The 15654-nt window shown below is 40.3% G+C and overlaps 1 protein-coding gene across 3 annotated transcripts in view; it reads left to right on the top strand.

Annotated features, from left to right (window-relative positions):
• Window positions 1–15654, top strand: part of EEFSEC (eukaryotic elongation factor, selenocysteine-tRNA specific) — a 180281-nt gene that overhangs the window by 65966 nt on the left and 98661 nt on the right. For 2 of the 3 annotated variants that reach the window (XM_032802737.2, XM_075073362.1), the window contains exons 3-4: window positions 2315–2411; window positions 6271–6435. In XM_032802737.2, the coding sequence (XP_032658628.1) occupies window positions 2315–2411; window positions 6271–6435 (262 nt within the window). The remainder of the gene's footprint in view (window positions 1–2314; window positions 2412–6270; window positions 6436–15654) is intronic. The other variant, XM_075073364.1, reaches the window with a different exon arrangement.

The raw sequence follows: 15654 nt of genomic DNA, 5'->3' as shown, positions 1-15654 counted from the left end.
TTCCCCATGGAGATAGGTGGTCTTTCATAATGTTTTAGTTGAAATCATTTGAACTACAGATCCCAGGGATGCTCATATATCAGATGTTTGTTGTCTTCCCCACCCATGCACAAAAAAATTCAATGTTCGGACATCAGATCTGTTGTTCGTGACCTGGGCTTGTCCTAAAGTGCCAGCCCCACTATGCAGCAGGCATACTTTATTTCCTTACAGCCTCTTTCCTATCATCAACTCTGTGCTATCAAGCACAGGCAATTTAAGCTGGTTTTGCATTTCCAAATGACTCCTATTTATGGGATACCACCGAAACCATTTGGCAGCCTGCCTTCTACCTCATGTACTCCTCTGTAGTTCCTGAGGGAAACCTCAGTTACTAAAATATTGGTTCTGCCCATGCTATGGGTGAAACCGTGTATCAACAACCAAATATAAAGTGTGGTTGCTAGTATGGTTGCAACTGTAGAGGGGACAGCGCTATAAACCCTGACAACAACATATTACAGCTCCGGCCACGTGACTTCAGTGCAATGGAGAAAGAGAATAGGGATGGAAAGAATAGCTCTATCATCCTTCTGCAGGTTTGGTGCTTTCAGAATTTGGCCTCATTTGTAGTTGATAGTTCTGCAGATTGGCACCTAAATCAATCAAAGCAAAAATATTTCACACCAGAAAATCAGAATCAGTGTTGTTTTTTTGCCTGGGTTCCTCGTCCACACTAGCCTTTCTCTTTGTTTGGTGGAGACTAAAACACCACTTGCAATAAGTTATTTATGGTGGAGTAAAGTAGTTCTAATAGGGTCCCCTTATGTTTGAATGTATTTCTAAAAGCAGCATGCGACGCCTCTGGCTTATGTTACATGTGGTTTGTGTGGAAGGAATGAGACACCTGGTTCAGCATTAATTTGTTTATTGCCCAAAAGTGTTTGGATAAATATAATTGAATTTCCAAAAGCTTTATGGTTAATGGCTGGAATTCTCAGTGCACATTTTTATCATCCTTTGTCCCTGGGAGCCTCAGGCTTGTGGCACATAAACAGAGAAAATACCTTGTATACTGGATTAGTGTTTGATAACTTCTGCAGAGGAAGCACATTTAGTGATCATTCTCTCTTTATCAGTGAGCTGTCATTCCCCCCTTAGTTCTTGCCTTTTGATATGAAAATCTAAAAGTTTAAGTTGGGAGAGGAGTAGAGCAAAAGGAATCCCATACGCTCTGATTTTGTGACCTGTCTCTGTTGTACAGTAATTAAGTATTTGAGAACTGAACACTGAGAGTATTTGAAGGTTTTTTCCTGCTCTTCTGCTTTTATCATCTTATTTTACTGGCCATTGTGGCTGTGTGGGGGTTGTTATGGCTTTTTAAAAAGACTCTAGCCTATTTAAGGTCCTGGTCCTTACAAAGGCAGATTTTCATTTTGTTTCCTTTCAGAAGTTTTAAAAAAAAATTCATTGTCAAAATGAGTTATTAGATGAGATAAACCAATAGTTTGCATCTCACAAAAGGTATAATATTATGGATTCTTTCAGCTGCTTAAAAAATACTATATAGTACAGGGCTGAAGAATAAAATTGGTTACAAAAGGAAGTCTTAAACTCCAGGATTGACTTGGATGACGTAGTGGTATTCTCTTAGGTTTTTTTCATTGGAGATGCCAAAACAAGGTGCCTGTTAAAAAACCACTCACCTCTTCTTTCTAATATGTTTTGATCACCAGTTAAATGGTTAACACTGTTGACATTTACATTATAATCATTAGGCTTCAGAGTTCACATCCTCTAATATGAGTGGAGGCAAATTACAACACTATGGTTTCAGGGTGTCTGTAGACTTAGTCAGACATCACATCACTGTTTTATATCTGATTCACATTTTGAAGGTTGTCGTTGCAGTTATGACAGCTAGAGGATTTTTTTTTTTTTTTTATGAAAGTTTACAATCTGGAGCACAAGGTGGGAACCCTCCAGAAAAAAGCGTCCAGCTTACTGAGCCCTCTACAAGGTGGCCCAGTTGGACCCCTGCTTAAACTATAGCCTTCTGAGGCAAGCTGTAATCTTATTATTTATTCCCCAGGGAAGTCAGACCAGAAACTACAACAAAGAAAAATTAACAGTGTTAAAGGTGCCTCTGAATTTATTACTGAACAAATAGTACATTCTCAGAAGATGTCAGTAATTCATTATTGTAGAACTAGATATATCAATATCCAAGGTAATTTCCTCATATGGATTGTCAGATGAGCTTTTATTACCATGTTCTACTTGTATGTGCAGCAGACTTGTGGTCTTATGGTGGGACGCTGTTTTTATCTTTTAGGTTCCAAGGGTGTCCTATTGCTGCTGTTGCAGCTAAGCCAGGTGGACCAGAAGCCCCAGAGACTGTGAATCCACTAGGTGTTTCTGAACTAATTGAGGTACATGTAATGAAAAAGGAAAACACTGTAAAATATGGCCCAGTTTCTTAAGTTCTTTGGTGTTTCTGTAATAATATTTCATTCTAATGAATTCATGTGATATTAATGTGTGGAGTTCTAAGCACTTCTTTAGGAATCCATTCTAATTAAACAGACAAGTCAAGGCTGCTTGACCTGAAAGGTAAATTATTGTATCAGAGTTTTTCAGCAGCCCAATGCCCAAGAGTGAAGAACTGCCGTAAAGAACTAACATGCTCAGTCCCAGTGGCAGTAACTAGCCACATACTAAGAAACTAGTACCTGTTCAGTAGTGGAAGATTTTTGTTATGGGTAAGCAAAGAAGTTTCTTGTAAAATTATGAGGGATTGTTACTAGTAGTGAGTAAAATTAGTTTTAAAATTCTGCCAAATCCATGGAGAGTATCTTTTTATAATTACAGAAGCAACTATATTGAAAAAAAAAAAACATTAAGGTTGTAAACTCAATCACTCAAAAGTTAGGAAATTTGAACAATCTTAGTTTGGCTCCCATCTGTGGATGCATTATGATACAGTCATTAATTACATGATCAATTTTTTTTCCCACATAAGCACTGCCTCGTTCAGTGTGCAGGATGGATGGTACTCAGTTAATGAGCAGTATTTGACTATTTTATTTGCTCATCATTGTTCAGCATGTTGCGTCTTATTTCCTGGGCATTATTCAAACTTTGTTCTGACTACAGAATTATTTATTTCCTCATGGACTTTTCAAGGGCACTCATCACTATAGCATTTCAGTGCTTCACACACATTAATGATTTTATTTTCACAACATCCTTGTGAGATGAGGGGGTAGTATTATTCCCATGATATATATGGGGAGTTGAGGTTCAGAGAGATTAAGTGTCTGCTGATTTTGGGTGCCCAGTTTGAGATGCTTGTAACTGATTTTTCATAGTACTTAGCATTATATATAATTTCATATGTTCATAGCATTCCACTGAGTAGAGTTGCAGCTCTGAGTGTTCGGTACTTCTGCAAATCAGACCACGTTCCAACTTGTGCAACAAATGAGGTTGGGGTCATAGAGACAACAGCCTCCTTCACTAAACCATGCTAATTCATTCCCACAGCATGGTCCTTCCTATGGCACTGACTTGAGGCAGGGGTCCTTTTATAAAAATAGTTGATCATGCAATTAAAGACTATATATAATGGATATGCAGAAGGGGGCTGAATTAAGGCTGCACAGGAAACCTTAGTTTTGTCATTTCCTAACTTTTGAGTGCTCGACTTTGCAACCTTAATAACGTTTTTTAACATTACTTTTTGTGAACTTTCCCAGGTTTTTAAAAAAGCAAACTAAAAAACTCAAATTCCATTATATGGCATCATATTGTCATCTACATAGGTCATCAGCAGTGTTTGGAACCCTTTGATCTGTCTCACAGATCTCTGCCACTTGAGCTAATGGAGTAACTGATAGCAATAATAGGTTGTCATGTTCTTATGTGGACCAGCCCTGTGGAAATAAGGCACCCACTTGCCAGTGGGTTTCCTGGCTATTTGCTGACAGCAGCAGGAATGGTGAGCCTTGGGAATCTTGAGTTCTTCCAACCCCTTTAACCTGTGCCTGTTTCTGTCCTAGTCCTGTCTCTTCCTTTCCCCTTGCTCTTTCCAGTTATGTTCTCTTTGTGTTCCCAGGCTTAATTCCTCATGCATGTCATCCTAGTTCCAATCTCCTTGCCCAACTAGTCTTGGTCTCCCCCGCCAGGCTCTCTACAGAGAGTCCCAATCTCATCCTTCCCCCAGTTTCTCTCTGTCTGTTTCCTATCCCTCTGTCCCAGTCTTTTTTCTCAGCCAAGCCCAGTTGTCCCTAACTCTCTTGCTCCTTGTCATAACTGTCTCCTTTTCCTTACTCTTCTGCCCCATTCCCTCTCTCACTGGTTCACAATCCCAGTCTCTTTACCCAGTATGTCCTAGTGCCCCCTAACCCTTCCAGTTCTAGTCTCATTAGGTTCTGTGTCCCAATCTATTTTTCCCTCTCCCCATCCCCGTTTTTGTCCCCTCTATGTTTGGATCAGGTGGTTTTCTCCTCCATGCTGGCTGTGTGCCAGAGGGGCATTATCAATAGTACAGAAGAAACAGGCTTCCTTCTGTCAGTTCTGGTGCCTGCCCGCACCTTAGCAGGGAGTTGCAATTACAGGAGAGTCCAGCTTTACCCCCATAGGCCTAGGCTTGAGCGCGCTCATTTACAATGTGGGGATGACAAATGCGCAGTCTAGGCACATGTAGGAGCTGTGAGGGGAAGAGTCATTTTAGCTGCTAAACTTTAAATATCTAAAGATATTTTCAAAGCTTGTAATTTGACCAAATATGAATGGATTTTCACATGGACAACAAAAGGCACGTCCCTGGCTTATGGGCTACCCCCTGCCAAATTACAAGTCCTTGCTCCCAAGTGGGGGATGTTAAAACTTTCCAAAGAAAATGTTACCAGGATTTTTTTAAATGGCAAAACAGTATAGTTTTTCCTAACCTATTCGTTGAAATGACTGAACTGTTTTAGCTGAAACTTTCCAGAGAAATTCAGCCTGAGGCATGTAAAATTTCAGCCCAAACAGTTAATTTGACAAAGTTGTAAGCAACTGAACATATCATATTATAATGGGAAGTGTCAGACAACCTTTATAGGTACTTGTACCACCCCTATCTACAATAAACTGGACTGTTATTTTAGCGTGTTACTAGATTCGTATCATGTCAGAGTGTGGGGTGTGCAGTGCATTGGGTTGCTCATGGTGGATATCTGGGTTCAGATACTGGGTAACAAGAGACATTGGGTTTGATGTTAAATCCTTGTTGCTAGGACACATACCTACATGTCAAAACAACTGTATAATTTCGCACAACTTTCAGTTTCTGCTCAAGGGAATCTCAGTACTGTAAAAGCACACCAGTTCTGTGCAAACACTGCCATTCTTCCTCAGTATTTCATCCCTGCTATTTTAGTTCTTGATCTATCTCCCATTCTTCTACCAGAGCATCTCAGTCTTGACCCGCTGTTTCTGTGCTATGCCTTTTTATGAGCAGACACTAACAATTGTACCATAATTCTCACAATTGGGACTAGGATTGAGATGTGAACCAGGTCCCTGAACCATCACTGACCATACTACTGCAGCCCACAATAATTAAGGTTTTTTCATCTTGCTGTTGTAGTTTAACAAACATTTTGTTAGTAAAATGCAATGAAATCCTAGCCTTGGTAAGCTTATCCTGAGCTTAATGAAGATGGTGCTTTTGAGAGAGAAAGAGAGAGCGCTATGGAAATAGTTTATTCCTCCAAGAAATGTCCACATAAATCCTAAATCAGTCTGATTTAAATTCTCTTGTCTTATTCCAATACAGTATTTCTTACGGAATAGAGGCAAGGATGAGTTTTCTGAGGCATTTTAAGATTACATATATAGCAAACTCTCCGCCTTCAAATTTGAGAAGCTGCAGTGGTAAAATGCACTTTAAAATAGCACTGGCAATTATTTTTAAGCTAAGGAGTGCAGGGTTTTTCATTCTCTTTTGCCACAGTGTTTCTGTTTAGTTTCATAGGAGTTTTATCTGTAGCACATTTTTGCTAACCAAGCTGAATGTGCAGCACCAAATCTTTCTGTGGCAGAAAATCAATCCCCTCCTGCTGCTGCTAAGTGTACATCTCTTCTGTAACGTGCACAGTTTGTTGACATTGGTCTATTTCAAGCTTGTTGTGAGACTCCTGAAGTCAGTAAAACTACAAGTTTATTGAATCAATCATCTCTTTTTGCATCATGCCTGTCATGACGTTTCACCAAGACATGGTACGTCTTTTGTCTATCTTTCAGGTCCTGAAGTCTCAGGCTTACCTGCCAACAAGAGATCCCATGGGACCCTTCCTTATGGCCATTGACCACTGTTTCTCCATCAAGGGTCAAGGCACAGTGATGACAGGGACTGTTCTTTCTGGCTCCGTTAGCCTAGGTGATAATGTGGAGATTCCTGCCCTGAAGGTGAGTGTCTCTGTCCCCCAGCTCCACCAGACTGAGAGAGACTCAACAGGGAACAGCATGTTATTTTCTGTTTCTTAGTTTGTCGATTTATTTGTTAATTTCTCTATTTTTCTGTTGTGCTGCTTTAGCCCAGGCTGAGCAGGCAAGAATGGTAGAAACTCAGTCATTTGGGATATAGTATAACTTGTAACATGGCATTATCCAGTGGCTTACAGAATCTCATTTGCAAGGGAAATGGAAGCTTGAAAGTGAGATTTAAAGAGAGGGGGCCCTGGAAAGAGAAGTTTTAAACAAACTAGGCAGCCAAAAAGAGTGGAGCCCCCCCCCCCCCCTTCTACTTGCTCAACTTTACTGTCATGTGGAAGAGACAGAGAGAAGGCCAAGGTTAGTGCATTAGCTATACAATGTCAAGTGGGCAAATTTGAATCTGATTTCCTAGATATGAAATGCCTAAGGACTCAGCAGTGCCCCCCACCCCTTCTTTGAGGGCCTTGCATTCTAGATATCAGCTAGCATAATGACTGGGGCTGTATAAGAATCTGGGTAGATTTCCTGAGGTACGAGGAAACTAGGAAAATAAGAAAATGACAATAAGAGGGCATGAAAGTGTTTGACGTACACATCTCTGCATGTGCCATGGATTTCTTGGATGTCAGCATATTCTGAGAGGGCTACTGGGTGATAGCATGTGGCTTGCTGCAGTTTGACATTTTACAGACCCTCGAGAAAGTCAAAAGACCTTCCCAAAAAACCACTTTAAATTTCTGTGATTTCTGTGTCATCTGAGCATTTCATTGCCATTTTTTTCTTTGAAATATATTATCCCTTAAAGGAGACTGGACACTCCTGATGTGTCTGGTGGGGGAAGGTCCAATTCAAAGGTGTTGGTTAGAATGCTCTGCCTCTGGTCTTACAGTTAGCTGAGAGAAGTGAGCCAGGACTTAAGAAACATTCTGCAGCTGCTGATTTAAATGGACCCATCTAGTTGCACACTAACAACCACCTTCCTTTGGCTGAAGAAACCTGGATGGGACTCCTTTTGGAGGTCATCAACATAACTCCTAGGTTAGAGGATGTCACTGCAGAAGTGTTATGAGGAGCTCAGACCAACACAGACTGAGCATGCTGCTTCCTCAGCTCTTCCCAGGCATTCTGGTCCAGTGAGGGACAGGGTAAGGGGTTCTGATCTTTAGTGATAGACCAGAGCACTGTTTTAAATAGTATCTTTCCTACAAACTGTCTCTGCTAACAGAGTTATGCAATAGAGTTATAGGGTTATAGTAAATAACACAGAGAGTGTGAGCTATTAAGTGGGGGAGCTGAGTGAACAGTGTGAGGAAATAATTCCACAAATTATTTCTTCATGTTCAGAAATGAATCTTAATTTGTTAGTGACTCTTTCACATTTCCTTTGCATATTTTACTGCACAATCTTTTTCTAGTACAAATGCCTGCTAAGAATGAATACATAGCTTGGCTATTTGTCAAAAATGAATGTTGAATTGTATATTTTTTGTAAAATTTACTGTTTGTGCTGTGCTGATTGAAGAACAGTTCAAATTACAAATTTTAAAATTGAATATACACATTGATATATTTGATTGTAAGACTTGCAGTTTGGATGAACTACAGGCCAAGAATTATTGGCTCAAGGATCTTCATAAAAATTTTGGATGAATGCATTTGAGAATGACGTGCTCTGTTTGTGATAATATGTAAACAAAAAAGGCAAAGTGTGTTGAGTAATTTATGTATTACAGATTATTTTCCTCAGATTTATTAGGTGAAATAGGTAAGAGAGAATTTAAAATGAGATTTGGAAAGAGATGAAGTCTGTTAGGTAGCAATGTGTGTCTGTGGGTAGGGGAGGGAGAGAATCTTTTCCACACATGAAAGAGCTGCAGAGGAGATGGCTTTTGCACCAACTGTGGTGAGACTGTGGGGAGGAATGACATTAGGGAAGGAGAAGACAAAACATCTACAGCATATAGCAACTTGCATATTAGGCTTTCTTAGCACTTTACAAACACTGATGAATTAATCCTCCTACTAGCTTGCTTAGGTAAAGCTCCATGAAGGCAGAACCTGTCTCCTCTTAGTTCTGTAAAGTAATGCGCAGTGTTGGAACTCATATTTTACCATTGACAGCTCATGAGGTAAGTCAGTGACATTCCCGTTTTACAGAGAGGGGAACTGAGGTACAGAACAGAGAGGTGACTCATCCTATGCCTTGCTTGTCCCACACAGAGTTGGGCTAGTATACCTACTAAAGGTGAAACCTTTCTCAGGCCTACAAGGTAATGGAGGAAGCACATTTCATAGCACACTGTGTTTCATGACTCTTACTGACCTTTCTTTGCCCCGACCCTGTGATAACTGAGATTGACAGCTGGTGCCCACTGGGCATTTGGGGACATTGCAAACCAGCTGTTTTTTTAAATTTGAGGAACCCTCTCACCAAATAAAGTGGTATCACTTTCTAATTCTACTAATGGACTTCGACATCTCTGACCGCTTGAACTTGCACAAAGGAGGGACACAGCAATTAAAAATAAACAGTGACATTCTCGAACGCCCAGTGCTTTCTCTGATTGAAGCTGAGAATGCCAACAGCGTACAGATTCCTTTACCTACTAAAGTGCCTATGTAAATTGCCATCTGGGGTTGATTATACTGCAAAGAGAAAAATTATATGTATGTGTTTGGCAAAAAGCTTTGACACAGCAAACTATTCTCTATCCAGACAATTTAGTACCATTTGTTTGATCGCATTTGATTCACTTTGAAGAGCATAAATCTAGGATTTCTGCTATGAAAACATAATATTGGCAGAATTCTGATTCTGAATCCTTTGGAATTACTCCAGTGGTCTTTAAATCTCTACCTCCTCCAGTTTACAAACTGCATTTGTTTATATAATGTGACATTTCTGCTACTACCTTTATGAAAACAGGTTCCGGGCTGGGTAGTGAGGTTCTTATTTGTAATTATCCATTCACTTTAGGACTGATGTTAATTAGTAAAACATATGTTAGGTTAAAGCAAAGAGATGGTTAAAAAGTCAAGATTTCAATACTACTAATACTTAGGGCTTGTGTACAGCAGTGGTTTTCAAACTGCAGGTCACAACCCAGTACTGGGTTGTGGAATGTAAGGCACTTGGTCGCGGCGGCTCTGATCAGCACCGCCGACCGAGCCATTAAAAGTCCTGTTGGTGGTGCTGCCCAGCTAAAGCAGGCTAGTCCCTACCTGTTCCGACACCGCACTGCGCCCTGGAAGTGGCCTGCAGCAGGTCTGGCTCCTAGGCAGGGGGGCCATGAGGCTCTGCGCGCTGCCCCTGCCTCGAGCACTGGCTCTGCATGGTGCCCGTGGGTGAGAGTCACACGGAGCCACTTGCACACCTCCGCCTAGGAGCTGGACCTGCTGCTGACTGCTTTCGGGGCACAGCCCATCTCAGAGCCCTGACTCCCTCCCACACCCCAACCCCCTTCCCCAGCACAGAGCTTCCTCCCACACCCTGAACCCCTCATTCCTAGCCCCACCCTGCAGCCATCACCCCCCTCACCTCAACCCTCTGGCTCAGCCTTGAGCCCTTCCCACACCCCAAAGCCCTCATTCACAGCTCTGTTGTGTCATAGGCGTCAACAGTTTTCTTCAGCTGGTTCACCAGAAAAAAAGTTTGAAAACCAGTGGTGTGCAGGCCCATTTCATTTAGTTTGCAGCAAGCTGGTGTGTGACTCTACCCTCCAGATGCAACCTAAATATTGATGTAGACAAGTCCTTAGTCTTTGTTTAGCACATTTTAATTAATACATTGTGAAGTGCTTTTAGAAAGGTGGGTAAGTATCCTTAGCCTCACTGCACTGATAGGAAAACTGAGGCATGCTGTGGTTATTACTTGCCCATGGTCAAATGTGAGTAAGAGGAGACCCAGCAAAAGAATTCGCGTCTGGTTTTTTTTTCTGTCTCTGGGCCTAGGACCTCGGCTGTCTCCAGCAGTCTTTTGAAAGAACACTGTCAAATAGTTTAGGCCCAACTTTTAGCTTTGTATTTCATAATTATTTAAATTGAATAGCATTTTTTTTTTTGGAGGGGATTTAAACTTCCCAATGTAGCAGTGGGTTAGTGCAGGAGAATTGGAAAGTGAAAATGACTATGAGCAGTCTGAACTATAAAGGACTGATGAGTTTAATTTAAATGTCTAAGCTAAACTAAATGCAAAAAGAAAACAGAAAAATTGTGCAAAGTATATTGATTTTTACTTTTTTTTCAATTTTGTTAATCTTAAGGCTTTTGCTTAGATTCAACAGTTATAGGCTCAATGGAAAACATGCTAAGAAAGTAACATAGATAAGTAATTTGTCAAGATAAGGAAGATACTATTTTAATATCCTTTTTAAAGTGAAGTTGGTTGGAGGCAGGGAGGTGTTCCAGGTAAGGCATTGTGAGCCACTTTCTCTCCCTTTGTCCCTAAGTTGTGAAGAGCCCCCACAAAGGGCCAGAAAGGAGGACAAGTCAGGAGTGCAGTGAGTAGACAAAGGAGTGTACAGGAAGTGGATACAAGGTCAAAGAGCTCTGAGGTAAATTCATGTAGAGTTTTAGTCTCAAGCAAAGTGAGTTTGGTCTCAAACAATCAGTAACATTTGTGCTCCTTGTGAAATCACAGCATGTATCTTCTCTGCCCATAGTGAGGTCCTGCTAAATGTCTGCTTTGCTAAACCACTGCCACTTTAAGTGGTTATTGGTGACTATCCAAGGAATGTAAATACAAATTGAATACCTGAGATCTTAGTGCCTCCATTAGAGTGTATGTGTTAAATTTATAATATTTTGCCATTCTGTAGTGTTTTTCATCTCTGGATTTTGAAATGCTTTGAAATGTTAATTAACTGATCAACTTAATTATTTACCAATAAACTGATGCTTGTACACCAGAATGAGAACATTTTATTTTCTGTTTGTGAAACCTCAACAATATGCCTGGAATGAAGTACTAGAAAGTCTGGAGTCTCTCTTTTTATTTTTAAAAGGCCTCCAGAAGATAGGGCACACTGAGAAGACCAGATGGGGGGTGGGGTAACCATGTAAAAAAGTATGTTATGGGTTTAAATAGTGAGAGCTGCTTTTATGAGAAATGCAAGTGAGGGAGAAATGTCCCAGATTCCTCTCTTAACAGAGGTGTGCACTCAGCAAGACATTACATATTCTTGCTGACAGTAGACTGTTGCTTTTCTTTATTACTTTACTTAGTCCTTGTATAACTCTTCTTATAAGCATTGAGTAAACCCTTGCTACCTGAGTAGTTCCATTTGATGAGAAGGCTCTTGTACCAGCAGCAGTGAGATAATGCAGAAGAACACGCATGAAGCCAGAACTAGGACCTTGATTCAGAAAAGCATTTAAACATGTACTTAATTTTAAGCATGTTCTTGAGTCCCCTTGACAGTTTTTGGGAGGAGCTGGGACAAGGAGCCTGGAAATGGGAGGGAGATGGTCAGAGATTGGACAAGGAGGCTGGATGGGGGGCAGGGAGTGGGAGCTGGGCAAGTTCGCGGAGATTGGAACTGGCTGGGCAAAGTCACTGGGACTGGGACGGGAGATGAGAAGCTGGGCGGAATGGTATGTAAGAGTCAGCACTGGGACAGATTGAAGTGGACAGGAGCAGAAGGATCTGTGATCACTAGAACACATTCCCTTTCAGAACCTAGAATGGAAACCAAGGTTCTTCAGTCTTGCCATTCCTCTGCAGTTAGCAAATAGCTGTGAAACCCACTAGCAAAGTGCGTGTCTCATCCCCCTCTCATGGCTGGGCCACATGAAAGTTGACTATTGCTGTTATTTACTACTTTAGTTCACGTGGCAGAGGTCTTGGTAATGGATCTAAAAGATTCCAACCCTTCTTATGATCCACGTGGGTGTCAGTAAGATTCCACATGACTGGATTTCTGTTTTCAGTTGGCTTTAAAAAACAAACAAACATACTCCCCCGGACCCCAGTAAGGAATTACATCCAAAAAACTATGTTAAAAGATGTTATGATTGCAAAGCCAAGCACTTAGAAGTTAGGAAGTGCCAACATAAAGTTCCCTGTGCAGCCATAATTTGTTCCCTTGTACATAATCATTATATTACAATCTTTAATTATATGATCATATACTATTTTTCTACAGGACTCCTGCCTCATTCAGTGCAGAGGATGGACAGTACTCACTGAATGAGTAGCTGTTTGATATTTTGTTCTGTCCTCCATGGATCAATGTGTGGCTGTAAGTCTTATTTAACTGGATACTATTCAGACCCTTCTCTGAAATGATGAATTTCTTCATGGGCTTTTCTGTGGTGCTCATCAGTATAGTATCTGACTGCTTCATAAACATTAATCACAGAATCATAGAAATGTGAGTCTAGAAGGGACCTTGATAGTTCATCTAGTCCAGTCTACTGCACTGAGGCAGGAGTAAGTATTAACTCGACCGTCCCTGACAGGTATCTGTCCAATGTGTTTTTAAAACCTCCCATGGTGGAGAGTCCACAACCTCCATCGGCAGTTTGTTCCGGTGCTTAAGTATCCTTACAGGTAGGAAGTTTTTCCTAATGTCTGACCTAAATCTCCCTTGCTGCAGTTTAAGCCCATTACTTCTTGTCCTGTCCTCAGTGGTTAAGAAGAACAAATTATCACCCTCCTCTCTTACAACAATCTTTTATGTACTGAAGACTGTTATCATGTCCCCGCTCAGTCTTCTCTTCTCCAGACTAAACAAACCCAGTTTGTTCAACCTTTCCTCATAGGTCTTGTTTTCTAAACCTTTAATTGTTTTTATTGCTCTCCTTCAGACTTTCTCTAGTTTGTCCACTTCTTTCCCAAAAACTGGACACACTATTCCAGTTGAGGCCTTAAACGTGCTGATTAGAGTACCCCTTGTGTCTTGCTAACAACACTATTTCTAGTACATCCCAGAATGATTTTTGTTTGTTTTGAAACAGTATTACATTGATGACTCATACTTAGTTTGAGATCCACTATAACCCCCAAATCCTTGCTGCAGTATTCCTTCCTAGGCAGTCATTTCCCATTTTGTATTTGTGCAGTTGATTATTCTTTCGTAAGTGTAGTACTTTGCATTTATCCTTATTGAATTGCATCATAGACCTCTACCTCGATATAACACTGTCCTCGGGAGCCAAACTGCGTGAAACTAGGTGAAGCTGTTGTATCGAATTTGCTTTGATCCATGGGAGTGTGCAGCCTCTCTCTCCTCTCCCCTTCCCCCCCCCCCTCCCCGAGCACTGCTTTACCGCATTATATCTGAATTCATGTTATATCGGGTCGCGTTTTATCGGGGTAGAGGTGTATTTATTTGCAGACCATTTTTCTAGTTTGTCAAGATCATTTTGAATTTTAATCCTTTCTGCCAAAGTGCAGGCAATCTTAATTCTGGCATTTCCTATCTTTTGAGTGCTTGGCTTTGCAACCTTAATGTTCTCTTAGCCTAGCTTTTATAATTTTATATTTATATTACCGTAGTTACTAGAGAGCCTGATCAGGATCATCAATGCGATAGGTGCGTTTGAAGATCAAAACTAGACCTGCTCCCTGCCCCAAAGGGCTTACAGTCATAAGAAAAGCTATTTAACCTGTTGTAAAAATGAAATTATTAATAAAAAATAAAAGTATAATTAGTCTGCTGTCCTATTTAGAGGGTAAATGAAGTTTTCTTGATATGCCTTGTTTGTAGAGCCTGCTGGGTTTCTTTTTTCTTTTAAGTTTTGCTATAACACATCATTACAACATTTTAATGTAAATTTCATTCAGCTTTCTTTTTTTATTTGAAATGCTATAAAACAGAAATAGGATAATTCAGAAAAATCAAAAAAAAATAATGAAGTGAATTTAGTAGATGAATGTAATTATTTTTTAAGAAAATCTTTAAATCCCAGATCAGTAACTCAAACATATACTTTAAAATTACAAATACACTTAAGCTTAAATATTTCTATTGGTCACTTACTGAGGTAGGGTTTCTGAGAGTTTCCCTTCGCTCCGTTTCCAAAAAGAATTACTTGCATATGGTCATATCCTGCTTGCTTTACGTGTGCTGGGGGGTTACTTATATAAGTAAACTGTGTATGATTTGGCCTGTGATAGTAAATATTCTACTTCAGATGCTTAGGATACCATCAGTTGTAGAATGTAAAAAGGGCTTATGAGCTCTATTTTGAGTGGTTAAGTAGTGGAGTAAGGACCTGACCATAAGACCTTCAAATGACACTTCAGATATATTTGGCATGATCTTTCAAAAGGGCTGAGCACCCACAAATCATATTCATATTAGTAGGAACAGCAGGTGCTCAGCTTCTTGAGAAATCAGTTCCACTATTTTTTTATATGTATTTAATGTTACTGAATCTGAATCTTAATATCTCAGATGTTTCAGTTCATTTTTTTCAAGCTTAACTTAGTTGCCATTCCTATAGTCTCTCTCTAATTTTTGAAAGAACAATTTTAAATTAATGCCTTGGACTTTGAATAGGCACTGGAAAACCTCTCTATTTTTGCCTGCTCTCTGCAACATCTGTACCTAATAACTAATGTACAGCATTTCTGTTCCTATTGGCAGTGGTTTATATGAAGTGTTCTTACAGAACAGGTGTGATTTGGATAGGTTAGGGCTCTGATTTTTAGGGTTCATTTTATTCAGGACCAGGGAAAAGACACAGAAGAGAGAGAGCTAGATGTATATAAGAATGTTCATTCCTCCTCCTCCTCCCCCGCTCCCCCTTTGCTTGGTAGAGGAGAAGGGAAGAAAGCCAGAGGGAGAGCAGCCAACCTGAGCATTGCTAATACAAACCATACGTTACATATCTGGAGCTTGTATGTGTTTAATGTGATCCTTTATGAGGGGAAAGTGGCTTGCCTAGTGCCATTTAATTAACTCTTCAAATGCTAAATTTGAAAACTCATTTGCAATTTTTTTAGGTGATACTTATTCTCAGTACCTAGTTTCAGCCAAGGAAGACTGGATATAAACTCCTTCAAAGCCCCTTGGCCAGAAAGGGTTATTCAGAAGATGTGAATTCCTTCCTTACTGCCAGTTTAAGGATAAGTGCCTCATCTTGGCAATGCTTCTATCCTCTTAGAGTATAATAAAAGAATTATTCAGGTTCCAGTTGAAAGTGAAAAATGGGATCATCTAAACTTAATCTCTGGTGGACATTTTT

Source organism: Chelonoidis abingdonii, chromosome 17 (genome assembly GCF_003597395.2).
Source record: "Chelonoidis abingdonii isolate Lonesome George chromosome 17, CheloAbing_2.0, whole genome shotgun sequence".
In the NCBI taxonomy this organism is placed as follows: Eukaryota; Metazoa; Chordata; order Testudines; family Testudinidae; genus Chelonoidis; species Chelonoidis abingdonii.
This window is presented reverse-complemented; position numbering and strand designations above follow the sequence as displayed.